Below are 27,130 nucleotides of genomic sequence, written 5' to 3' on the forward strand. Positions count from 1 at the left end.
CGCTGTGCCTGGTGCTTTTATATGTGTGATTAGTGGGCTTTATCAGGAAACAAGCTTCACTACACTAACATTATGGGAACACAGCGGTCCTTCATTAATTGTGCTCCACCCTTACTAACTGGTGAATTTATATATATTCATAATGTATATATAAATTGGTATGAAAAACTGAAAAGGATTTCTGTGCTCATTTGACTGTGCTGTCAGTCCATTTATCTAGCATGTACTTTTTTTATCCCAGACTAGCCTTAATGTATTCATTTAGCCCTGAGAACACTGAGCACCATTGACCTTCATTAAACAGTGTTATTAATAAAGCTGCGCAGGCGAGGTGCGGGCTGCGATCCCAAGCCTGACCCGGACAGTGAGCTGCTTGATTTGAGGCCTAGTCAGTTTTGTACCGTTCTGAGGCCTGATAAAATCACCACTACTACAGCTACTGCTACTACCTCTACTACAAGACTTAAAACTGCTTACTATTGGAGACTATTTCCTCTGTATGATCAGTTCAGTCATCGAAGAAATATGCCTCCAGTTCACAGACTTGATTATAAAAACAATACAAGATGTCGGTGGTTTCTTTAATGACCTATATTTACTGCCTTACTAAAATGTGTAAGCACTGTAAATAATAGATACCCTACTTTATTTTAATGTTATATTTTTGATATCCATTAAAGTGGTTATTAGTCACTCCTCTACTGAGCCTGAAGGAGAGTTTGCTGGTTTCATTTAGTTCTGCACACATTTGCACAATCCCATCGATCCCATTGGCAGAGCAGCGCACATCTGCGGACATCTGCGCAACAGGAACGTGACCGCCATACACAGTCAGTCACTGGTGAGCAAGTGTTTGCACAAACAGGGACTTTCAAGTTTTTTTTCTGGCTGTTTTGGGGTAAATTATTACATTTATCCTCATCTTCCTATTGCATGTTATATCTACGATGGTGGATTGTGTGTATCTTTTGCGTGGCAGTGGGAATTTGCGTGCTTTATTGAAATGCTTTAAAAGCCAAGTCACAGAAAGGTAGCATGGGCCTTAATGTTGATTTATCAGTTACTGTATTCTTCCTAAGTGTGCATTTGGGTTTCAGTTAATGCCTTATGTGTGCAGTGTGGCAATCTGTTATGAAATAATATACTTAGGCATAAGCAGACAAACTGCACTGAACATTGATATAATTGACTTCCCCTGATTTTCGAGGACTGCAGACGGCGGTAGAAAAGACATCAAACGATCTCTTGTGATTAAATAAGTTTATTTTATAATTTACATATAGGTGTACATTTCATCTGCTCCGTGTTGGAGTATCACAGTTACTTCCTAGATTTAATTACACTGGCTCTAAAAAATAAAAAGTCTCTTTTTTCTGCATCACATCAGAAATAGGATTCTCTTTTTACACAATTCTTGTATGACAAGAAAGCGCACAATCTGATCACTTTTGTGATGGACAGGTGCTATTTAATTAACATTTGATTTAAAAAAAACAACAAAAACAAACATTATTTAAAAGGAGAGCTAGAATCTGATTTTGGCATTGTCAACCAGGTATGTAGCTTTCTTTAGTTTCTTATAATACATAACAACAGAACACATGAAACTCACAAAGCAACTTTATAACCAGGGTTTCAAAATGGGAAATGCTTGGGGGTGACCAATGTCTGGGTTGTACTTTTCTAATGGGTCTGCTATGTATGTCCTAATGGTGCACATGATATATCTCTGTACAGCCCCGGTTTTATTAACGATTGTCCAAAAGTGCAATGTGGAATACATGCTTGAGAGGGTTAGACTCATCTTAGTTTGTGTCCTGGATCAATTTAAACATCTCCACCCCCACTGCTACCCTCTTCAGCCATAACAAGAGATACCAGTGCTCAACCAATGTCACTAGCTTTTTTTATTTTATTTTCCTGTTCATGAGGAAAAATCTGTCTGGGCTTCACTTACACACAAAGCCCAGGACTGAGCTGAGGTCAGTTGCAGAAATTGGGCGATTGGCTCACCTGTCATGAAAAAGTGCTATGAATTAATTAGCTTGTAGGGCAGCAATGCATTCGCTTTGGATGCAGACACTGAAAGGTTTGGTTCATCGAATCAAAAAAGCTACTTTCATCCCAACAATTGGAATAATAATTCAAACATTTTTCAGGAATTAATCTTAAGCCTCACTTCTTGTTTTTAATTCTATTCTAAGTCAACCTGAGCCACAATTGGCACCATTTTCTCTCTCTCTCTCTCGTTCCTTTTTGGTGGAGAGTTCTGTTGACTGTAAAGGAGATGTGTTCTTTATTTTATGCATGAAATTTAGAGGATCTGGCATCTGTGTAGTGCAATAGTTAATCCAAAGATGCCTTTTAATTGCTAAAATAATAGTAAAATAATAATAATAATGGGAAGGCAGAATTAGGGTCCGGATGTGCTTGCACCAACAGATCTGGATTCTGTGCATCATCAGCAAAACTATCCTGACCCCCGCTTTCTCTGGAGTTTAATTAATACACAGAGCTGACTCAGGACATTTCTAGGAAAGAGAGGAGAGATCAATAGAAAAGAGCTTGCGCTTCCCTTTCATTTCCACATGTGTGTTACACCACTGATGTCATAAAACAAACACATAATGGATCACAATCCTCTGAGATGTTCTGGTGTGGTGTTGTTATGGTATTCTATATATGTATAAGCCACATAGAGGGCGGCATAGCAGAAACAACAACAATAATAATAAAAAAAACACACTAAGGTGAGAAGATCCTGATGTCCTTCCACTCCTTTTTTTTTCTTCATTGTGGTAAACAAAGGTATAAATACACTGCATCCTGAAGCTATTGTATACAATATATTAAAAACTGCGGCACGATATATCTCTCTATATACTTATATATAAACTCATATCTGTAAAAACATCCATTAAACAATCACAAAATAAAAGAAGCTTGATAAGATATAACTCCGCTGTGCACACAGGCTGAACACTCGTGTCCTCAGCGTTCAGACACTCTGGCAGAATACAGAGAAAGCCAAAAGAAACTAGCAGGGGGGGAGTCACTCTTCTTCCCCCATCAAAGCATTTCATAACTAGTTTGTTTTGGTCTTCAGGTGAACATGGGTGTGTTCAGGTAATGCTTTTGATAAGATAAGTAAGGTGCGTTATTTTTGTGTGTTTGTGCGTGGAAAAAACAAAACAGTGTTGGCATCAACTTAAGGTTGTCTCCAGTTATCTTTCTCCCCTGTTCTTGGGGTCCAAAAAATGTTCTTTAGACCTTTTTTCATTTAATGCAAGTCAAATTGAGTCCTATGACACCAGTATCCAGTGGAACAAAATAAAAAGCTTTTTCAACTGGTCGTTATTCAGATGCAGTAGCTCGAAGGCAAGCTGTGAGATAGTTTGTGGAAACAAGAGTACGGATCAGAGGTCATTCTTCATTCGTCCCTGTGACTCAGTGTGTGACTTCATTCTAGACTTGTGCCAAAGTCCTGACGCAAAGTCCTCTACATAATTTGCGTGGCCGTCTGTGCTAAAGCAAACCTCCAACCCTCCAGGATTGGATCCCCCGCAACCACAAAAAACTTGGACAGGGTGTTCTGTCGTGGACAGGACCGGTTTCTCCTCGATGCTGTCGATTATCCATCCTCTGTGCTGGCTTTTTACTGGAGACCCCCTGGACTTTCTATGCAAGAAGAGCATCCCAAACCGATCCCTGCTTTGGAGAGGAGTATTTGGGTGATTTAAAATACAATCAAATGTGGGGGTGATTCAACAAATTGGGATTGCTGTCCAGTTCTGTCATTAGCTTTTGCTTCATTTCATATTTCCAAGGATCCTTCTATGCAGCTGTAGAAAGCATCTCAGGTAATGAGTTTAAGTGCTAAAAACAACATCTAAAAGATCTCCTACTGCAGTTTTGCTGAACTGGACACCTTCAGGTCATTGTAGTTGACTCGGTCTTTTTGTGTTCAGCGATTTGACTCTTGAGTGACCTCCTATATCGACCAGTTTGGAATCCACGAAGAAGTCTAATGATATGGCACTTGCAACAGGGAGGAAAGTGGCACGAGTTCCCTGTGTCCCCTTCAGTAGTTTGGTTATTGGCATTGTAGTACATGTTCAAATAGTGCTAATGTGGGAGCAAAGCCCAAGTTAGGGATTTTCAGAGATGCAGGTTCTTTTGGTTCACCTCTCCTTGCGCATAATTGGCGTCTGTGAGACCGAGGACTCTTTGGATCAGTGTGGCTTCCAGTTGAAAACAGTTTCTGAAACAGTTACTGTAAATAATAATAATAATAAAAAAAACTTGTAATCTTAATCTGGAGATGTGTTCTCAAATGAGAGATCTCCTCTTCTCCCTGTTTTTACGGCTGGCGAATTCCTCTTCCACTGATCCTCCAGATCTCCTCAATTTGTGACCTGAGGAAGAAAACAACAATGAAGGGTTAGAGGTTGATTCTGCCCTCAATATGTTATTCTAATTATCGCTTTCTAATTATTTTTGCATTGAGCTGGATTATTATTGTTCATGTACAAGTCAAATGGGATCCATAACCAAAAAATCATAGGAACAGATACTGCAATTTTGTTCAAATATTTTGGGGGGTTTATCATAGCATCCATTATCCTGTCACTTTTGTTTATTAGCATGTCATTCTGAAAGGCTTTTCTTGGAAGAATAAACATTAAAGATGAGATTTATTATCCTGGTGACATGGAATGGGATTAATGCTTTGGGCCTGGTCATTAACACCACTTTTCCTTTTCAGTACACCACACAGGACTTTGTTTCAGGGACTACTGTAGCGCTTGAGAGAATAATTAGCTGCGGATTAGAAGGATTTACAATTGGATAATTAGCTATATTTTGTTTTATGTTTTTCTGGATTAAGGAAAATTCCCATAACCCGGCTCATCCACACAGCTTGGCATGTGCCAGTGTTTTCAGACCCTTGATTGAGCAGAACCGTGTTTTAACCACCGGTGTCATCGTAGAGGAGGTGATGGTAAACAGATTTATTATTGTATCAATCATAAAAAGTAAATCTAACTGAAACACCCCTCCTTGCATCCTGTTTTAAAGCCTTACAGAGCTTGGCAAGGGGGGAAACATAAATCAGGCCTACATCCAGTTCATATTTGAACTGGATTTGAATTGAATCTGATAATCTTAAAGAGACCCCTATTATGTTTGATAGCCGCCCGCTATAACTCGGTCAAGTGCTGGAACAGCTGAGACTTAGTAGTTCAGTCCCATGTCAGACTGCAGGGCCTGGCTTGTTGGCAAACGCCACATCCTCTCTAGCGACTGCTGCGAGACCAGGCAACTCACACAATCCCCTCCGGCCTTGTGTCTGCAATGAGACTGTGCTGTGGCCTGGACCTTGGCTGGAGTTTTTTGGCCCGTTTCGCCGTCAACAAGGAACCTGGCGTTGGAAAGCGGGCGGTTTGTTGAAGGCTTTCAGCGATCGGAAGGCGTTGAAGGAAGGCTTTTCTTGGTAGCCGCACATTTGTTTGGCAGAAAGTCCACCGCATAAAGAGTGAGCCCTGACTCCCTGTATTTTAGCGCTGGCATTAATCATGTCCCGAGTGTTGAGAATAAACCAGCGAAAGCCGGTTCCTCTGTGTGATTACCTCGTTGTTTTTCTTTCAATTAATCTGTGGGAAGCAAAAGGTTTCTATGAACAGGCCAGTTAAGGGCAACTTGTGTAAAAAGCAGCCCGTTTCAATGCTTGCTTTTGAGGTAACCATTGTCTACCTTGCTGGTGGTTGTGTTTTAGTAACCCTGCCAGTCTTGGAAAGGCATGCATATTCAAGAAGATGATTATCACCTTATAAAATATGTGACTTGCACCAGGGCCGCAATATCACTCGGCAACCAACCTCACTTATGTGTCGACTGCAGCCTCTTATCCAAGCTTCATATCGGTTTCCACACCAAAGATTTATAGCTTCAGATGCATTAAGTGATTAAAACCACTTGGATGCTTCAGTTCTCAGCCTGCTTCATACTGCCATCTGCTTCCTCCAGGCGCGCACACCCCAACTTAATTTATGTCCCCAATACCTAATTTTATCAAAAGGCATCCGCACCAATTCAATTATTTTCCCCAGAGTACTTTGCAGGATCTGAACTATTCTTTATGATCTCATTTTAGCAGGTGGGGGTGAAACGCCATTTGTTACGTAACCCTTTCTAGGGCACTTCCATTAACGATTCTGACCTCCTGACATTGGGCTTCCCGTGGCAGGGCTATATTGATCACTGAATATCTAACGTGCATTCGAAAGAGAGGCTGTGAGAGGAGAAGTAGTTGAAATATACATGAAATATACTTGATTGGTTTTTATTGGTGCTAGTTATAAATTCCAAGGCTTTGGCTAATAAAGATGGTCATTGATTTTGTCTTGATAGGGATAATAAATAGCATTCGAATTATCCCGGTTGCTGAGGTTGCGTTCTCTTGAAGTGCTTTCTGTCATTGGGGTTGTCCCACGTTCTAGACAGGAGACCAGTTCTGTTGACATTCCTGGTCATGTTTTTCCCCAGTCTTTTGAGTACAAATTGTTCTCAACGGACTTCTGAAACCCAAAAGGGGTGAAATAAGGCTAAGGGGAAGGGAATCAGAGCTGCCCCGTAATCCTTTGATAGTCTGCAACCGCCACCCTGATTCCTATTCATAGTAGACATCCAAACTGAAGGGGCAACGTGCTTGAACAGTAATTAATGCCTGAGGTGTTTTTAGTACAATTTTGAACCGGTGAAGCTGCAGACACCGACGCTGATAACAAACACCGTCCATTTGGCAATCTCCAGCAAACAAAACAATCACTGAAACCGCCAAAGGGTCAAGGCGGGTATCTGAGGCCAGTTGGCTTCTTGTGATAACCTTAAAGGAAAAACAAGAAAGGAAAATTCTCTCCATCTTCAATCAGTCAGCCCCTAGCCTAATATTATTTTTAGTTTGTTGCTTTAAGTCCCATTGTCCTACGCTGGCTTGTGTGAAGGGTTCCTGTGAGTTTTTCTCTCTCTCGCTCTCTTTTTTTTTTCACCCCAGTAACCAGGGCTCCAGTAATTAGGTTTGGAGGCTCCATGCAGCGAGTGGCTGTCTGTGATAAGGACAGGAAAGAGGGAGGGAGGGAGCTAGGCCCTGGCGTGGCTCCAGACCTACAGCAATGTGAGCCCGGCAAGCAGCACTATGGCAAATGCATAGGATAGGAGAAGGCCAGCGAGATCTAAGCCCAGAAGAAGAGCAATCGATAGAAACGAATGAATCCATTGGGAGAATTCGGGTGATCATAATGGTCTCTGAGGCACTGAATATATGCAGAATTGTGCAGCTGTGTTGTGAATCAAGGGAGGGAGGCCAAGTGGGTGCCCTCTGATTTCTCTGTGGGGCATTTCTTTATTCCCTGCTGAGTTACTGGGTACTAAAGTCTATTTGTCTGCATTGGAATTTAAGCAAAGCCAGGTGAGGCAAGACTTGCCAGTTCCATGTCTGAACTCCACTCAACGGAGAGTTGGCATTAAAAAAAACAGGCCCAGTAATCCACAGAGGGCTCCTGGCTCTGTTACATGTATAATTTCAGGTCATTAGGTCTGTAACTACAGTACTAGCTTCAGAATTTGACTTTCACTGATGTCGGTCTAACAATTTAGTGACAAAGTGGCAGTGGCCCAGTTTCCTGAAGGGTCTGTGCAGGATAAACCTGAATACATTTTTTGGTTTTCAGCTGTCAGCCCACGAGAACTAGTATTGAGTTCCAACCTTATTTTTGGCATCATCCTTGCCTACATTGTCCTGTATGGATTATAGTATTACTTGGTTGCCTAATGTGATTCAAGTAGATCCAACACTGCTTCTTCTCAGGTCTCCCCAAAACGACCTAAAGACTCCCAAATCCTAGAAACACCTCCCATGGATTCCCATCCATTCCTGTTACAAAGTTAGAACATTTACCTGTTCATACCTTCACAGAAGATGGCGACCTGGTCAGTTGGTTGAGCCTGCGGAGAAAAAGAGAGCGCAGTGAGACAGGAGAACATCAGGAGAGGTGGATCTTACTCAATCCATGTATTTTTCGGGTGACTCGATTCATAATGTGCTAAGCTTTGCAAAACTCCTACGGTAGACTCTGAAGGAAATGTCCAGTGGCTCTCTAAATTAGTGCACAGAAAGAAATGATTACTTAAAAAGGATTACTTCACAGCCCTGTCACTTTTAGTTTCCCCAGTTATGGAGGCTGTACATGTGAGCCCATCTCTTCTTGGCAGCTGCTGAGCTGTTTGGGCAAAGTCATGCACAGTTCAGCCTCCCCACGCGCAGCCCAAAGCAGAGCCATCTTTAGAGATCACAGCGGCCTGTTGTCAGAGCGAAGGGGCCCGTTGCGTCTGGGTGGCGGAGATGGCACGGGGAGGGCGGGGAAGGAGCAAGCTGCTGCTTATGCAGGCTGTGCTTTAATTTGTCTTTCTCAGGGAAAAAAACCCCACACAAATCGAATCAAAAATAGAAAGCAACCTTCCCGTGAGCAGTTTAGGGTTTATTTATAGAGCGGGACAGTGAGGTAGGATGGAAGTGGGTCGGATTTGTTTCGAATTTACCCAGCTTAAGGGAAATGCAGTGAATTTTGTGGGTCGAGGTGAACAAACACACTTTCAGATCCTACTCGTGGTGTAATATTGTTGTTATTGAATTGTGCATTATATAATATGCATTGTGTTGAGATTGGTAGCTTTGTGCGTGCTGATAAAGCACAGGATGTAACAATCGCAGATTACCCTACAATGTGATGCATTCTTCTAAATGAAAAAAACAAGTGAGTGGTATTTTTGTTGATGTTGTATATATTTTACTGAATAAAGCGCTGACCTACACCAAACACATTTTTCAAATTTACCTTGTTACCTCTATTACTTCTGTTACATAAGTGTGTGTGTGTAATTAATGTTCCTGATCTTGCGAGACATAAGCACACAAGCTCCAGAACTCCCGTCCCCTGTGAAGCAGTAATTGGCTGGTTGAAAGTCCTGGATTTCGTGGATATTGTGCTGACGCAGTCCTAACTGTTACTAAGCTAATGATTGCTAGGGAAATCAATTGTAATACCTGGCTGTGTGAAACCTTCATGTATGAACTACACTGTGCGCTTGTTGTAAACTGAGTATATATATTGTATTGTTGTTGATAACACAGGAATGCCTCATTTTAAGGTTATATTTGACCTAAGGATGAGGAAGCCTATTCTGATAATTTCTTGTCACTCATTACTTGAAACAGTTGATGATTAATACAAAGATTTTCAGCATCAAGTGGGAACATAATTACATAATTCAGCCCCCTCCCCTGCATCATATAGTCCTATCGGCAAGAATGCCTAATATGGGAAGAACATGCACACTGACAGGGAGTGTCAAGTCGGGTCTGTGGAAAAAAAAATCTTGTGTCCACCAGAAGCTACATGGCATGCTTCTAAAAATGTGCCCCTTCATCACGCAGGAAGGAAGTCATTTTGAGAGGCTCGGAGGAAATGGACTCAAGGAAAGAATGTGAAAAAAAATAAAAACCAGGAAGAGTGTTTATCTTTACCCTTTAAGGGAACAGCCCTGCTATCTGTCTGGTTAAAGTAAAAATAACAACAACAACAATAAACCTATTAATATTGGGTCGTTCTTTAAAAAGAAAACACGGGCACCATGATGCGGCCCCTCGCTTTAGGAGAGCTGGTGTCACAGTCTGAGCATGTCACACTGTTTTAGAAATCTGAGCTTCTGGACAGCTCCCAGAGGTCAGTTTGAACCATGGTCTGTGAGCGCACAACGGCTGCTCCGCTTCAGAAGGACACAACGTTTATATTGCTTGAATATGTTCTGTGGTTCTTCGAGGGCATGGCTGTGAAGTGCCGTAGCATCTTCACAGTGTCATTGCAGTTTCCAGTAAATGTCTTTATTGTGGAGGAAAAGACGTGCAATATTGTTTTTGGTGTGTGTGTGTGTTTTTTGGGACCAGATTTTTCATTTTCAGTCCGGCTCTGAAGACTTGTACTGACTCTGGCTGCAAACAAACACATTGCAAAGATGAACTCGTATAATTCTCTGCAGCCTGCAAACTTTCATAGATAAATCCGCTTTAAAGAGCTCTGTGGTGATATTGTGTGTTCACAATCTCAAACGTCCTTCTGCCGCAGCAGGTTGATAGTTCATTTTGCAAATGAAAAGCTCACCAATGACTACAAAAAAGCCAACAATCATCTTTTAAAATGTGACTAAACTGGTTTCTTATCAACTTTCCAACTTTACACGAATGCAGTTTCAGATATAAAGACCTCCTAGGATGTAATACATCACCTAATGCACCGGACTAGTCTGTGTGTGATACTCTTTTGGGTTTCCCCTGTGTGACTAACTTGTCAGGCTTTTCTTCAGGGTGGAAGCTAATTTGGAAGGGGACTTACTGTTTCTCTGCCTTGTCTCTGTCATCTAGGAAGAAGACGGCTGTGGCCAGGAAGAACATCCCACCCAAGACGATGACGAACGGGCAAAGCATGAGAGCGTAGCCCAGGCTGAGGAATTGCCACAGGACGGAGTCAGCGTAGCTCTTCTGGAGGGCCTCCGAGATCTACAAGGAGAATTACAAGAGATGAGATCATGGTATCGGGGCACGATCCTTCTCTTGGTCATGCTATTGTTGAGTCTCAGATTCCCCTGTGGCTATACTGGTCACATGGTTTACATTTACTGACCTAATCAACCGAACATCTACCCTAGGTCTACAGGTGCTATATAAATAGATTCACTGTGCTGTTGGGAAATAAATTCACGTGACACAGTGCTCTGGAGTCCACTGCTGAGGCATAGTCTTGGCATACAGAGAATACTCAAACAAAATGTGCAGCAGGATGCAAAAACGAGAAAAAAAAGAACAGATGTTAAAATCTTCCTTTAATGAGCAGCGTATTTGAGTTCTGATGGGACGGTGCTGATTAATTTTTTTCAATTCTTTATGTCGAGGTATTCTTAGCCCTGGAGGTCGTTAATAATTGATTTTGTCCTAATGACCGTTCTTGTGGTCGGAGATGTAGTACATCCCGCCCGCCCCCCCTCCGCACCCTTTCTCTGCCTCAGATTAAAGTGCTAGGATATCAGTAATGATTATCAGTTCCCTTCTGCTGCCGGGGGCTCCTGAAGATGGAGAAAGTGTTGGTGGCAAGACCTTTGCTGCCTTTTGGATAAATGCCCCAGCCGGTCCAGCCACTTTGGAAAGGAAGCAGCTATACCTAAAAATACCAGTTCCTCCTTTGTGGTCTAATACATACAGTTCAAGCATTCTGCCTGCTTTGAAAGGCACTCAAATGCATTCTAGCTTCTTACTTTTCCATCTAATGCTATTATCTCTGTGAAAACATATTAAGTATCCTTTAATTTAAGCTGCTATTTTGCTCCCAGCACTGCAGATAATGAAAACAGTAAATTATTTTAAATGGTCCTGTAATTGAGACTTGCTGTTTTGTCTGTAGAGTGCAAGTTGTGGAGAGTGCCTTTGTCAAGTCCTGTAGCTTGTGAGCAAGTGAGGGGGCAGTGTTTTCACTCGCTGACAGCTACTTATTACCCAGGGCCGGGGGATATCACTCTGGACAGGGCCCTGAGAGGAGACTTGAGTCGCAGATGTCATTCTGAGGAGTCATTAGCGTTTCCTCCAGCACAAATCCCAGAGCTGGGAGGGGGCGACATGTCTTTTTACATGACGTGCCTCCGAGTAAACAGAGTTGTTTATTCTGGGATAGATACATTTCCTGTGGTGTCTCAGCCTCGCGCTGTTCGATCAATGCTCTGTCGCTCTCTGCCATCAGCGCTCACAGCATTGTGCTAACCATCGTCTCCATCTCAGCCCAGTTAATGGGACATTTTTTCATTTTGGGGAGATGGAGGCGGACAAGCTGTCTTTTTCCTTAAATAAGTCATGCTATAAGGCCAATTGGCTAAATCTGAACACCTCGAATGTGGCCACTCCAAAGTTAGTCTTACCTATCGGTTGTGGTAGTCCTGTTTAACCTAAGTGCATGCTGGGAAATCAATTTACGACTTGCAGTAAATGACAATACTTCAGACTGGCTCTGTCTAGTGCTTTATGGCCTCCTCCAATGGTGTTTCAGATGTATTTGAATGTGTAGGACCTTTGGCACATCCATTGTGTTCAGTTTCATGCATTGGTTCAAGTTAAGTAATTAAAGGTCTGTTTGGTGACTGATGGGGCATTTATATCAGTGGTCATGAAATGCAATGAAGGCTAATTCCAAGGTTGCCTCCCTCTGTTGCAGACAGTGACTCACAAGTTATTTGTAAAGGCCCAGTGAGCAGCAGGTATAGGAAGTTCATTGTCAGCGTGTGAGATGTGGCTTTGACATGCTGTCGTGAATTAGTCACGGCATCGAGGACGCAAGACTGTGTGCTTTTGTAGAACAGTTGGCTGTGATGGCTGCCGTTTCAGGAATGTTTCTTCAGCTTGGAATGCATGACCTCACCCAGAGGAATTGTGTGTTAATATTGTGGGCTACTAATTAATGGCAATAATGCAATCTCGGGAGGATCGGTAGCAGTGTTTTCTGGAAGTGCCGGAGCAGTGGGAACAATGGCTGGCATCTTGCTAATGTTATTGCTTGACGTTTTCTCTCGGTTCAGGCCGAATGACTCTGGCCTAGATTAAATCAAGACTTGGACCTGTATGTGCTTGGAAAATTACAAACCCTGGTACTCAAAAGCGGGTTTCCTCTGGAAAGAAGGAAGCCATTGGCTTGGCTCTTTTGGTCTGGCAGGAAAGGCCAAAAGTTTTGACTTAATTGGGCCCATGTTTTCATTATGAAGTTAGGTTAGGTATACAATGAGCAAGACAACCCTGATCCATAGTGCGGTCAGGAGAGGGTATGACCGCTACTTACCAGGCCAATCAGGTAGGGGCTGCCGGCATCGCCCAGGATGTGCGAGACGAAGCTCTGTAGGGCGACCGCGGTGGCTCGGCGAGTGGGAATCACCACGTACTGTGTAGACAGGAGAAGGGACAGTGACCATGTGTTCAGTGCCAGCTCACATCTCCAAAAACCTCCCGATGGTGTCTGGATCATTCACACTCCCTCTCACACTCTCTCAATCCCCCTGGCCCCACCTCCAATTATAGCGCCAAACTCACACACATACACACACAGTTCGGCTCATGCTGCAGTCATGGAACCGGAAACTCAAATGCCATGTAATATCTAATTCGTTTCCAGACTTTCTGTAGAGAGGTATACGGTATGTTCTTGCTACTCACCATTAAGATATCTGCTGTAATCGCCCAATTTAAAAAGAGTAGAGTTTCCCCGATGAATATGCAAAACTGTAGGGGAGACACAAAACATACATTAATTGAATTTGTATATTATACATTCATTTTATGGACTTGTTTTAATCAGGGATTCCCCCAAATTACTAGTGTTTAGTAAGCTTCTATTGTTTGTATTCATTACTCCTTGATTCCAGGAATACTTTTTAGTCTCCCAACAATGTGTTTAATGCATTATTGCTCCCTGACACTATGATTTCTAAACCACTCCTAACAGGATACCAATTAATGATGTTCAAGGACAATCGGGAACTGTACTGTGTCATATCACTCTCCCAATAGGCATTCTTCCATTCTCGGGGGGCAAATTGCTTACATTCCAGACACCTGGTCAATGAAACAGTATACCCAAATGAGGGGGGTTCAGAAACACACCACTTGTTCCCGGATTCATGATAATGTCTAACCCTGTGCAGCTTTTGAGATGCCGAAAATAGTTAAATAAGATATCTAATCGAGCAAATGGTTCAATTAAAAGCTTCACTACGCCCGAGCAATTTAGAAAAGCAGATGATGCAGGGGACTCCAGGACCAGGCGCAAAAAACACTGGTCAGGTCCAACAAGAGTTTATGGGCTAGAAGGCCTGCTGTCATTCTAGAACTGTTTTTATATTCCGGAATGAAACCTATAACTGTACCTTAACTTTTCAGGTTTAAAAGCATCATTTTTTTAATGGCCTAAAGACAAACAAACCTATAAGCATGTAAAATCCCTTGAATCCCTATATAATCTCTACTTTAGTGAATGGGAAAGATCTGGGGAAAACTCACAAAATTCTGTTTCGTTTTTTCGTTTCTCATTTAAAGCTTTGTCTGCATCATATCACTTATTAACAAGAAATGATTGTGTTTATACTTAATCCAAAAAGGATGAAAGTTAGGGATTTGCTCGTTGCCCTCAGTGATACGGACCCCACGGATCTTTCTAGATTGTGACATTTTAGATATCCATAGATTCCGCAGTGGAATGCCGGTTCGGGAAAGGCTCGAAGTCTTATCTTTTTAAAAGCTCCCCATAGCGCGGGGTGAGGAATGCGTGAGTGAAAAAGCCAGTCTTTCCCACGTATGGAGTCGATGGCAGGAGAGAGCTGTGCTGAGCAGCTGCCCCCCAGCAGCAGATGTCACCAGCATGTCTGGAATAGCTCCGTGAGTGTAAGGTTTCAGTGGAATCTGGGGTATTTTCAATGCCATTTTTCAAGTCTAAAAAAGTGGTTTCAGTCTTGAGTCTCAGCAGATCTGAGTGATAACCCTCATGCCTGGTTTACAGTGATGGACTGTGTGGCTGTGACTGTGTAAAAGCCTCTCCTGCACTCTGCTGCCTCTCAGTATTTCTGAATTTATAGACACTCCCGCGCCATTGGATGCTGTCAGTTTAGAACCGCTACATGTGAAATAGTCACAGTATACCTAAGTTGGATCGGAGCGCCTTGGAGTGACAGAATGAGGTCTCAATAGATGCGAAAGTCTATAAAAATAGACGACATTTGCACAGGAACGTCTATGAATGACAGATGTAGTAATTTAATCTGTGGTAATAAGCCAAATGGGAAGGGGTCCTACCAGTGTGGCACACACTATTTGATGGGTAGGTTTGCTAATGAAACAAGGTGCATTGAAAAAGAAAGTACAGTATTTGCTTTTGCTTTTGTGTGTTTCTGTTCTTTGACATCCTAAGATGGATGATGTTATGCTTGTATTGGAGGGGAAATAAGTGAGCTGAAAAGATAAATCAATCAGTTTGCCAGGATGATCACTGAGAAAGAAACTCCCCGATGAATGCCCCTTCAACTACCCACTGGGCAAACTAAGAAATGGGCAATGCAGGCATGTGACAGAAAAGGTATTATCTTTTCCAGTATTAGATGGATTTAGCCTATTATTTCCCCACCAGAAAATAAATATATAATGACTTTACATAGATACAGATTTCTAATTAAGACAGATAATTTATGGAGCCACTATAAGCCACTAGGGAAATTTTTCTCCCTCAGTGGATAATGCTGGGGGTTAATCTGTCTTCTGTTTTTCACAATGACGTCGAGCGGCAGTCTCTAAGATGCTCCGAAGCGCAAAGAAAGCGGGCCAAGAATGAATGAGAGAGCAAGAGCCATGCAGGCTGCCTCAAGGTCTCAGAAACCATAGACTGGCGGCTGGAAATCAGTCATGTTCTCTTCAATGTAAACACAGCCCAGTCATGCATTTTTAAACGCCAACCTGACTGCAGCGAGAGGCAACACGTGACTGCTTTCTCCTATCTGTTCTGTGGAGGACAGTAAACCACTGACTGAGAAGATTAAAGTGTTTTTTTGCTTTGTTTTCGACGTGTCTGGAACCCTGGTTGTTAAAACACGGAGTGTCGGATCATCCAGCAGGTCGAGTATTTCCACAAACAATACGATGGAGCCACAGTGTTTTTTTTCAGGGAAACTGGGAAATTGTGCCAAGCTGACCAGAAATGGGTGCTCAGATTTTGTTGCTGATCACGGACCCCAGCTGCATTGCTGAGGCAAACACAAGAAAGACCCAACGACAAACTATATAAATAGACTTCTTAGATGTTCCCTTTAGGACTGAATTAAGGGTCCAACTCTGCGAGGCATTTTAAAAGCCAAGCAAAAATAAATAAATAAGGGCTCGTCTGTTATTGAGAGTACATTACACGCACCAAAGCCCTGACCTTTAGCTTTCTACATTGTGCTTCGACTCAAAAGCATTCATAAAAATAGGCACAGTATCAGGCAAGTGCTTAAAATTTTATAAAATGTCTAAAAATAAGGGAGATTTTTTTGTTAGTCCTGGAAGTGCAGCTTAAGGCATGTACAGAAATATAACTCTTTGAATTATTCAGCTGTTTCCGACTGCGGGGGCGTTACTCACATAGGCTCCCACGATGCTCTTCTTGGCAGCAACGAAGATGAGGCAGATGAAGATCGCCGAGCCCAGCATGCTGACGGCGCACACCAGGGGGTCCGCGCGCTCTGTCTTCTGCCGGCACAGCCGTGTGGCGCCCGCACCAATCAGGACGCCCAGGAATCCCGTCACGCACGTTATGACCCCGAAAATCAGGCTGGGGGAGGGGAAGGCACTGAAGTGAAGACCAAGAATTGACCTGTTTGAATGGCTGGCTTGGGCTGGGTTTTGAGATTGACCCGAGCTCTCCTGAGGTTACCTGGTGCTCAGTGTTGCTTACCTGTTGCTTTGCACTGCAGATATCATTCAGGCATTGGGGTAGTGTTACCACATGATCAGTGATGCTGATCATGTGACTTATGCACGTTAATTAATGAGCAATAAGTTGTAAGAACTGAGGAAAACTGAAACCACCTATCAATAGAACTGAAAATCTGGTGACGTGGAGCATGCCCTGCCTTCCTCGTCAGGTGAATCCCTTTTCCCCCCTCTTTTATTCCCACGGTACTGAGAAATCAATGTTTTTTTTCCAGCTGTTCTTTAACTTTCAACATACGTCACCTCAAACCTTCCAATTCTAGCAATTCTAGCGTGCGCCCCCTTTGTACCCACCTGTCCTTGCTGCTGCAGGGCTCCTTGTTGCAGGGCATCACCGTATTCTGCACCACCTGGGCTCTGTACAGGTACAAGGGGATCCACATGCCAAAAGCTCCGGTGGCGAAGGACACTGCCGCTGACGCCAGCGAGGTGAACATGTAACTGCGGCTGAGGAGAGGAAAATGGCCGTGGTTCAGTCAGATCCTATACAAGCGTAGTCCAAATGTCCAAACACATCTGTTTCTCTAGTCTAATTTCTGGGTGTTCATGTTCTACTGACATGGATATGGTAAAAAAAAAAAAAACAGTCCCCAAATCCCAGAATAAAAGCCTGGAGTGAAAACCAAGTGTCCCTGATTTAAAAGCATATTGGAATAATTCATCAAAGGAAGTGAAAAAGTGGAACACTGAGGAGAAGGAGCTATGCTTAGAAATAGAGAAAAGTAACAAGAAGTGTGTGATCCCCTGAGGGGGCTGCAAAAAAGAATGGTGTGAACCACATAATCTGAGACAGAACTGGTTGAAAATATGTTTTCCAATATTTTCCATAAACTAAGAGTCTCATCTTACTTCTTAGCCAGGGCCTTCATATCACAGATCCATGGTGTGCGAGCCTTGAGACGCCCCCCCAGCTGGTCTGCGTGGCCGCGCTTGGGTTCGGGCACGAAGAATAGGATGAGACTTCCTGCTGTCATCCCCATGACTGGAGACACCTGCCAGGGAGGAGCAGAAGAAACCCCTGCTTAGGAACTGTCCCAGGGCAACAGGCAGTGGGGGATTACTTTGTGACATTTGCTCATACAGCACGTACTCAGAAAGCACTGAATATGCTTTACCTGGTACTGACTATATATCAGAGACAAAACCTTCACGGAAGCGCTTTGGATTGTGCTCTTTTACACCTCTGTCCGGACGCTGTAATAAACGGCCTAGAAGCGCTGTGTTGTTTTGTTTTGATGCGCTGCAATTAAGTAAAACATCCCACCGAGAGGAAGTATCCTGTTTAAAAGCCGTGCTTGTGGCCAAGGGAGTCTCCGCTGTTGCAGTATGATTAACTTTATTATCTTTTACGATGCACACTTGGCAATGAACGGCGTGCGGCTGCTTCCATCAACGGCGGCGCTGATGGCACCCAAAAGAGTGCCGGGAGAAGCGGGCTCCTCGCGAATGTAAATCTGCCTTGTGCTGTCAACTGAAATCCGTCTCCAAATTCATTAATATTGCGAGCCAGCTCTTGCAGGAGGTAGTGAGTGCATCTGTATGCTACGTGGTCTGGCTGCTGTTTTGTGTGCGTGCTGCATTTCCTCTGTCTGACCTGTAGCTTTGTTTTTCTGCAAGATTGATGTCTGCGAGATGGCCTGAGAATATATCTGGGCTTTGCCGTTTGGCTTCAGTACGACCTATGTAACCATGGTTGCTGCGACTACCTTCTTTCCTATTCACAGCCGTGTCTCTACCTGAAAGCCTTGAAAGTCTGCCTTTTAATTGTCCCTTTGCTCGGAGACTTCAGCTTGGCCTTGCTCCTGCTTTGCGTTTGCTACATTGCATTACATTTTGAAAAGTTTGTCGGAGAAATGCCATCCCGGCTCCGAGGTATGAGTCAGAGTTAATCCGCACTGGCAACATTTTCTCGCAGCTCTTTGACCTATTCCATATTGTGACCCTGTGACCATCTGCACTCTGCAGCTTGAGATACATACGAAGGGACTGATATCCCTGGAGACTTCTCCACACTGGAGGTCATGCCAATGTTATATCAAGGCCTAAAGATCAGTGGTGGCCCACATATAGATCAGAAACTTTATTGGGGGGCTTGCAGCCAGTGTAGAATTGTTTTGGGGTCATTGGTGTTGCTTAAGATGTGATGAAGTGTATCTTCTGGTTTCTCCTCGCAGCTCAACTCTCAGTTAATTAATTTCTGTGCACTCGACTGCACCCGGCTGAGGAATTCCAGTCTTCTCCCCAGGTTGTTCCCATGCTTCTTCTGAAACAAGCGAGTCTGAGAATGAGGGAAAGGGTGTGGGGGTACACTGGCAGTTAGGGAGTCCCTTCCACAGTTTCTAAGATGTCTGTCCCAAGGGCAGTCAAATTCTTTTGCCATAATTAAAAGGTGGAAGGTCGACCTGCAGGTTCACCAGGTCCCTTCCTATCCAGTCTGTGGAGGTCTGATATCTGCCGAGATGGCTATCTGCTCCCTGCCTTTCCTCCTCAGTCTGCCAGCCAGCCCTCCCCCCTCCTCTCCTGAGGTTTCGTAGAAGGAAGCCTGGCATCTCGGCACTCGCAAAACAAACGGAAAGGAGAACAAAGTGTTTTTTCCTAAAAGCAGGATATCACCACCACGGCTGCTGCTCTTATTGAGCGGCGCGGCCTCACTGTGATTCATAGCCATTCCTCCGTCTTTTATCGCTGGGCTTGAATGCACGCTGTACGACAATGCGCTCGTTTTTTGATGTTTTTTTCCCCAATTGTATTTATTATTTCTGCTGGAAAAATGGCCTGCCTGTCTCCCTGCCCCCCCATCCATCTAACATTGTTGCTTTAGGCCCATCTATGCCTTTCCTTCAATAACTGCACATTGAATGTGATGGCGGCTCCCTCCCTAGATACTTATTAAAGCATAGATGCATTTGTGAGAGAAAACACTCCGGGCACTAAAATAATTCACACACAGGTACTGTACACCAACTGGAACACACTGATAAGCTTTTCTGTTTGCCCGAGGTTGAAATAAGTGTGAAATAAAATGAAAATGACTTTACTAAATGCAATCAAGAATGTCTTTAATTGAAGATGGTCAATGAAATTGAGACCATTGCACCGAGGGAATCTTGACCCACAGGGCGATCGTTAAGAGATCATGAAGGTGCGACAGATCCATTGTAATTTGTTGCCCCTGATGAACTGGTCCAGAACGTCGTTGTGGTTGTTAATTAAAACAACGTGTTTAGTAATTATCGACACCATGTCTGCTTATAAGGCCAGCTGTTCTGCACAGACCCCTTCTTGGTGCTGCCAAAAACTCCCAGAACCTGTTACGGTGAGGAACCGAGCTTTTATTTGATTTGATAGACTTGTAAAATGTACATAATGGTTTATCTGATCGTGGACCTAAATCTTGTAGGGCCTATTTAGTATATCTTGAATTAAACCATTTCCAGGTCATAGCCTTATTAATTAATACATTATCATTATTTTACATTTGTTAAGCTTAAAGGTAAACACTTTAAACATGCTCAAGAATACACATCTGTTTATTTCTGAAACATTGCGATATGAAGGGCTACAAAACAAGGATCACTCTGGTGTCTTTGTAGACAGATCCTAAAATGCACACGGAGATGTAGACGCAACACATTTGTTTCATTCAGTGGGCTTGCTAATCTGGTCCTATTTTAACATATATCCTGCCGGAGAAGGTACCACTTTATAAAAAGATACAGTAAATAAATAAACAAAAGCTATAAATGATGAATGAAAGTACTTACCCTCAGAGCCCAGTGCCAGTCTCCTGCTGCTTGCTTTGCACTCGATCCCAAGATATACCCCAAACCACTGGGGAGAAATAAAGACAAGTAGAGAAAAGAATAAAAATCACTTTCCATAATTAAAAATGTATGTGCACCTTGTTTGCTCACTGCTTGGCCTCTTTGTTCCCACACAGACCAGTCAGCCTGGTTTAATATTCATGAAGCCAGAGATCACTGTTTTCTAAGATGACATTTTTAGCTCCTGCCTAATTGGTCTGTCAGTTCACCGCACGTAAACTTTAGAAAGGAGGACAAGTCATTTTTATAAAAGTTATGAGTAAAATAAGACTCAACTCCTTGAACATCCTCAAAATATATATAACGTATAGTAAATACAAGGTTTTGTTTGATAGGGATCACTTTATTTTTCTTCTTTTCTCCAATGTGTTTGGAATTGACGGCAGTACAGTGTGCCAGTTGGGCAGAGGACTCTGATTGAGAATTACTAAACAGTTGGGTTGTGCCTGGCATTGCCTCAATTAAGACTCCCAAAGCCGTCTTGGAACGGGGGCTGTGTGTCCTGTTTACAGACCTGACACCTTTGATTTACCAAAATAGAAAGCTTTATGGATGGGATATGAAGCAGTTTGCGATTAATGGAGCTGATATCGGGCTGTTGTAGAGGAATGCCTGTCTGCAGAAGAGCTTCTCCCCAGTTCTGTGCCTTTGATTAGTCTGCGTTTACAGCAAAAATAGCTGTTCTCTTTTACGTTGGAAGTGTGTTGGTCATGAGAAATATGGTCCTTGAAAGGTTTTACCGTAATCGTAGTGACTGACGTTAATTTCCCCCGTTCATTTAAGAATCGTAAACATTCATAATATTTACACATCCTATGCAGGGCGAGACTTGCAAAGTTTTAAGTGCATGCTTATTGTTAGTATCAGCCACAACATGTGTGCGTGTCTGTTATGAAACCTACAGTAGGCGGGGATTACAGTGGATTGATCCAGTTTGTTTGAAAGGCAAAGTGGGAGTCGAGGAAGAATTCCCACACGTTCCCCTCTTCCCAGCTCTTGTCCGTCATTACTAAGACATGTTCACAGAAAGAGTGGAGAGTGTGGATGAGGCTGTCCTTGTATGATACAAGATAAAGAAAGACGAAGTAATGGAATCGTGCATATATCTCTGTTAACCCTTTACAACCTGATAAGAATAAGGACCTGTGAATGGGAGACAATGGTTCGTCGAAAGAAAATGTTTGCATTTGTGTTAGGAAAATTAGGATTGTAGCCAAGGCGTGTCTTTGTGAATGGTTGGGGTCACTGGTTGTTCCAGCTGTGCTTTGTGTGTATATTGTTCTTGATCCACTGTCACAAATTCTACTAACGAAGACGTCTGTTACTCTGCGGTAATCAATAGAAGAAGCTCAGAGGGAGCGTATTCAGACTGAGATAATTCCTGCGCTAATGAGCCTATTGATCCCTGCCACTCAAGATCCTATTGTCCTAATGGTCAAGTTTTGAGCAGAGATGATCGCTTTCCGATTTTTTATGTTGGAAAAAGATTATCTTCTGAGTGTCGGAGTGGATAAGACTAATGAAATATAAACGGGTGGATTTGTTATCGGTGCAGCTCATCTGTTCTGTCAGGGAGATATTTAAACATCCCTTCAGATTGGAAAATGTCACACTCTCTGAACGTGATGAGGAGCTGTTCGAAACCAGCAACATTCATGCGATACAGACATAACATGGTGAAATGTCTATCTAGGCCTGGGAACATTTCTCCCTAATACAAATGAATATGATGGCAGATTCATGCGACCTAGATGGATTGGCTGATTGATAAGCTAGTTTGACCTAACAAGGGGTTACAATGTGGTGCTAGTGTCAGTTTTGACCTCCACCAGAGGTCATCATGTCTACTGCTCCTCATAACAAATGAAGTGGAGCAAACCTAATTTCTGCTGTTGTATTTCAACAATAACACCATCAATTAAAACGAGACGACGTTCGTATTTAACCCAGTCCGATAATATTTCCAAGTACATGAGTAATGTAAACTTATCAGATTGTATCCATTGCCTATTTGGACTACTCGACCGAGTCCTGGCTGATATTTGGGATAGATAACCCCTCGGACTCGGGGCTAACAGACAGGCTGGGCAGGGTGTGTTTATGCTGCCATGATAAACCATTTCCTGTGCACTGCAGCCCACTGTTGAGGTCACTTCCTGGAGACGGTGCACAACAACACGGGAAAAATCAACAAACAAGGCCGAAAAACAGAGTTGATGATGTTTTTCACCTTCCTAAGTGAGGCCTGCTTACCCGGATCCTGGAAAACATCCAGTGTTTTTTGGAACGAAACGTGTTCAATTGACATTACAGAACTCGGTGGAGGACAGGTTTTTTTAGTTTTTTTTTTTTTTACTTCACACTGAGAAGTGTTTGTTCGTTTTCGTGGCCTTATTCAACCTGTTTCCATTTGCATTTTTTCATATCAGCAAAGAAAGTTCAGTGTGAATTGCAGTTATGTACTGATTTTGAGTGGGTTTAAGTGTTGAATATGACAAATAAAACTGAAGATGTTGCAGGATACTGATCAGCTACTAAAGAAATAAATTAGACCAAATAGCCAGGTCTGTCGCCAAACAAGAGCTGAGCAACTCTTCTTTGAGATGTTATTTCTCCCACATCCTTGAGGAGATGAGCAGAGAAAAGATGATAAACAAATAAAATAATACCGTTTGAAAAATATACACTAAAAGCAAAGTCATTTGAGGAGTGATGAGAGTCCCGGGGAGCTTGTGAGAGCTGCCAGTGCAGAGCAGCTGATCGCAGTGTCTTTTCATTTATTTAACATCTCATTTAGGCTCTGCCGCTTCTTCAAATCTCAGGGGCGCACATGAGAGTAAAGCAAACCAGACTCCACCGACTCACTTCTACAGCAAAAGGCGGCGGGAAATTGGGAGAATAAATAACAACAAACTGGAAACAGATTAACCATTAGCACCGCATGTCTGTCTGCTGGTTTAGCTCTCGCAGAAATACAGGTTTGCTTTCCGAGACAAGCATCGTCAGGCCCTTGTGTCTATTGAGTTTGCCGGGATTTTCAAAAGCTCTTTTGTAACCTTTTCATCGGCTGCTCCATTGCATTCACTGTGTCCCTGGAGGAGCAGGTTTTTATGCAGATATGAGACACAGATTAAAGACACGCTGAAGCCTAGGCACAATTCCTGGGTCTGTCCCTGCTGGGAGCCAGTCTGACCTTTTCCTGTGTCACGTTTGCTCCTCAGACGGAGCTCAATTCAAATGCCTTGCCTTTTCTTTTGTTCTTCCACCTCTCGACATTTCCTCTCTGTTTATCTTTTTCCTTTTGAGTCCCCCCCCCTCCCTTTCTGTCTTTGATGGAATCCTCTATTAAGTTTCTTTGAATTTTTAGAAACATCCTTAATGACAGTCCTGGGTTCCAGTGTCCTCTGCCTATTCACAGAAGCTGCTGCCTTTCCAGGTTGCGCCAGCTGTGTCTCTTGGGAGTAAATGTGGTGCATGAATGATGTTTCTTTAACTTCACTACTTAACTCCTAACACCTTTAGTTAAGCTTTAAGAAAATGTCACAGGTTAAAGGCACGTTTCTTTTAAAGACAAAATACTGGTGTTCCACTGTTTCGGAAGCCTAGTCATCGGCTTTTTTTTATGAATTAATCGTAAGATCTGTATAAAGTTGGTGGCGGCTCTAAGAAACAACCTCTGGTAATGTTATTGTCTGATGAAGCCTGGTGGCAACAAGCCATGGTGCCCATTAATTCATCCGTTTGGCTTCAGCCTGCATCCCGGACTGGCATTAAAGACACAGGACCACAAAAACAGGAGCTTACCTTCCCAGAGGGATTGCAAAGTAGAAGATGGAAAGCATCATGGTCCGTGTGTTGTTTGTGAAGAGGTCTCCTATGATGGTGGGTGAGATGGAGGAGTAGCTGGATTCTCCAATTCCGACCAATCCTCTGGACAGGACAAACAGCCAGTAATACTGTGTGGAGAGGAGGGCAATGTTAGAGAGATGTGTTTTCAGTAGCTGTAAATACTGACAAGCTGACTGAGCTGGCACAATCGACAGCAGCGATTTCATTCCAGTATTCAAAGGTTACCTGAAAATCCAGGAGAGATAAAGTGGTGAGGCAATCCATCGACAGAGTAATTTATGTGAATGAAATGCCGCTAACTAGACACGGTTGATTGGAGGGGTCATCGAGAGTTACATCTTGACAAGTGCAGCGCGAAATGTGATTACATTTCCCCCGACAGCAATAACATACACGGTCTCAGCTGCCATTGACATAATTCTTCATCTGCTTTCGGCGTCTGACAACAGCGGAGTGTATAGTTATTACATTAGTCACCTCATGTTGCTAGATGTCCCCTCCCTAACATCACACAAATTACCATTTCTGTAATTTGTTTTTGTTTCTTAAAATGGTAAAAACCTGCCCAGATTTTAAACTAACCAATACTGGGAAATTCAATGCAAAATCTCCCCTTTATTTCCCAGCACTTATTTTGTTGCTCTATCTTATGTGACCTCATCACAGACTAAACTGTACCTCCTCTCTCATACTGAATACTAATGAATTCATGTTACTGGGACACAAATCTGTCAGTGTTGTCCTGCTACTCAGAGCAAGGTGGAAATAGAGACCATTTTAGCTGTTCTGACTGAAAAACTATTTAAAAGCGATGATCCCCACACCAGCAATCTTCTGTATCGTGGCCGAGCACATTTCTTCCTTTCCTTCTTAGTGAATGATGCGACGCAGCCCAGAGCTCCCCCCCCCTGCCAGCTTGTCCTGTGCCTTGCCTGTGGAGTTGTGTCTCTTTTTGTCATTTGTGAAAATGTGAGGGCTGACCTTTGCTCCTCTTGGCGCCGAGACAGGGGAAGGAAATCCATGTGGGACCTCCTTTCCCTACTCAAAATACCCCATCTCTCAGTTCATAGATAATACAGTATATATAGGTAACTCTGTGTGTGTGTATGTTTACTTTTGTGTGTGTGTATGTATATATTGTCCTTCGTCATCCTGTGGGATACAGGCTATTCAGCAGAATCTATACATCCTCAGTTTAGGTCATAATAACCTCTCTTTTTAAAGCACCCCCCCCCAACTTTATATGAACACAATACATATTGTTCCTGGCTCAGCTCAGTACAGAGGCTCGGTATTCCAGCACTGCATGTACAGAACTTGTTCAGTGTCTTAGGAAATTGTCCAGCCATTAGCTAAACAATCACACTGACAATTTAAAGCTTCCTGAGACCCCACCAGCGCAGAGGGATGCGTATTTGAGTGAAATAGGGGGGATATGTTTCATCAATGTCCAAATCAAGAGTCAAATCAAAGTAAAATCAAAGTACAAAACAAGAGTGTCTGTTTCTGTGTGCGTTCATTCTGACACCTTTAGTACCTCCATACCAGCGGAGGTAGGATATGGGAATTATCTTTATTCTGTCTTTTCTAGTATAGCTCAGAATTCTGAAAATTCGGAGGAAGCCACCTAATCCGAACCTCGTTCCTCTTATATGTCACCTTCTTAACGGCAAGATTTCATTCATGTACATATTTCATAAACGGATGATGTCATACGAGGCCGGACCAGGTATCGCTGCCACAGTTCAGTCTGAGAAAAGGGTTGCAAAACAAGGCCAGAGAAAAGAAGGAATTAAGGACAGAAAGCGTATAAAAATAGACGCATTAGCATTGTCTTACTGCGCAATGTTCAAACAGACGGACAGAAACGCCCGAGGAGAGAACTGCATGCCATTAATAGCATTCCCTTCTACCTGACAACTCCCTGTACGACTGCGTTCTCAGAAACGGTTACCTCTTATTGCATTACATAATTCCACAGGGATTACGTGATGTGAATCGAGGGTGACTGCAACAGGGTTATCCTGTGTCGGCCCTGTTTTGATGTGCTCTTATGTGACAAAAGGAATTTGCACTGCTGTTTGCCGGGGGGCCTGAGGACGAATTATTGTCGACTTTGATTCTTCTGGAGAATTCTCCTTCGCCACATTAAGGAGTTCTCCGTAGCCAGGAACGTGGCTTTATTGACTTCATTAATCACCGGCCAAAGTGGTGGGTGGATTCAAACAGGAGAGGAGGAGCAGTTGTTCAGGGTGAAAGAACTTTATGAAATACATTTTTTGAAATACGTGTTTGACAAGACTGTTGGCAGCACCCAGAAAGAGAGAGAGGAGGGAGAAAACCCTTCCTTGGTCCAATAACCGGGGAGATGGTTTAATTGACCAGAAGCTTGTTTAACATGCAAGGACAATACTGACCTCTGGAGAAACTGAGGAAGTTCAATCAAAGGGATGATCGCTTACAGTGAAACCAAATTATATTAAATGCCCAGCCCCCACCGCCGGCTAGTTCAATTGTTCACTCTTCCCACTTTTGCAACTTTCACACCTGTGTTATATATACATGTGTGACTGAACATCTGCCCCAGGCCCCATGTGTAATGAACAATGGCAGCTTACAAGATGCTGTAGTCTCTGTGTTACCTCCCTGGGGTTGTTAAGTGCATTATGTCTCTGTCAAGGCTACATTTCAATATTGAAGGGACTATATATAATACGTAAGCAATGAGATCTCATACAGAGCACATTATTTGACTGAACTGTCTGTGTGTAAATGTTTGGATAAGTAATAGTACCCTTTCTAAGTGAATCACGACAGAAATTGGTGAGGGGACTTGTTGGTAATGGTTTCTAACATC

The 27,130-nt window shown here is 43.0% G+C and overlaps 1 protein-coding gene across 4 annotated transcripts in view; it reads right to left on the reverse strand.

Annotated features, from left to right (window-relative positions):
• Nucleotides 1–1,245: 1,245 nt before the first annotated feature.
• spns2 (SPNS lysolipid transporter 2, sphingosine-1-phosphate) overlaps nt 1,246–27,130 on the reverse strand; it is a 72,528-nt gene continuing 46,643 nt past the window's right edge. The window contains exons 4-13 of one of the 4 annotated variants that reach the window (XM_066695300.1): nt 24,229–24,380; nt 20,365–20,431; nt 17,450–17,592; nt 16,895–17,047; nt 16,250–16,457; nt 13,301–13,366; nt 12,930–13,028; nt 10,449–10,612; nt 7,968–8,004; nt 1,246–4,415 (exon numbers count right to left, since the gene is read on the reverse strand). In XM_066695300.1, coding sequence (XP_066551397.1) covers nt 4,404–4,415; nt 7,968–8,004; nt 10,449–10,612; nt 12,930–13,028; nt 13,301–13,366; nt 16,250–16,457; nt 16,895–17,047; nt 17,450–17,592; nt 20,365–20,431; nt 24,229–24,380 — 1,101 coding nt within the window. In that variant the 3' untranslated portion in view covers nt 1,246–4,403. Of the gene's footprint in view, nt 4,416–7,957; nt 8,005–10,448; nt 10,613–12,929; nt 13,029–13,300; nt 13,367–16,249; nt 16,458–16,894; nt 17,048–17,449; nt 17,593–20,364; nt 20,432–24,228; nt 24,381–27,130 lie in introns of all 4 variants that reach the window. The other 3 variants (XM_066695301.1, XM_066695302.1, XM_066695303.1) reach the window with 3 other exon arrangements.

This window comes from Amia ocellicauda, chromosome 22 (assembly GCF_036373705.1).
Source record: "Amia ocellicauda isolate fAmiCal2 chromosome 22, fAmiCal2.hap1, whole genome shotgun sequence".
Taxonomy (NCBI): Eukaryota; Metazoa; Chordata; class Actinopteri; order Amiiformes; family Amiidae; genus Amia; species Amia ocellicauda.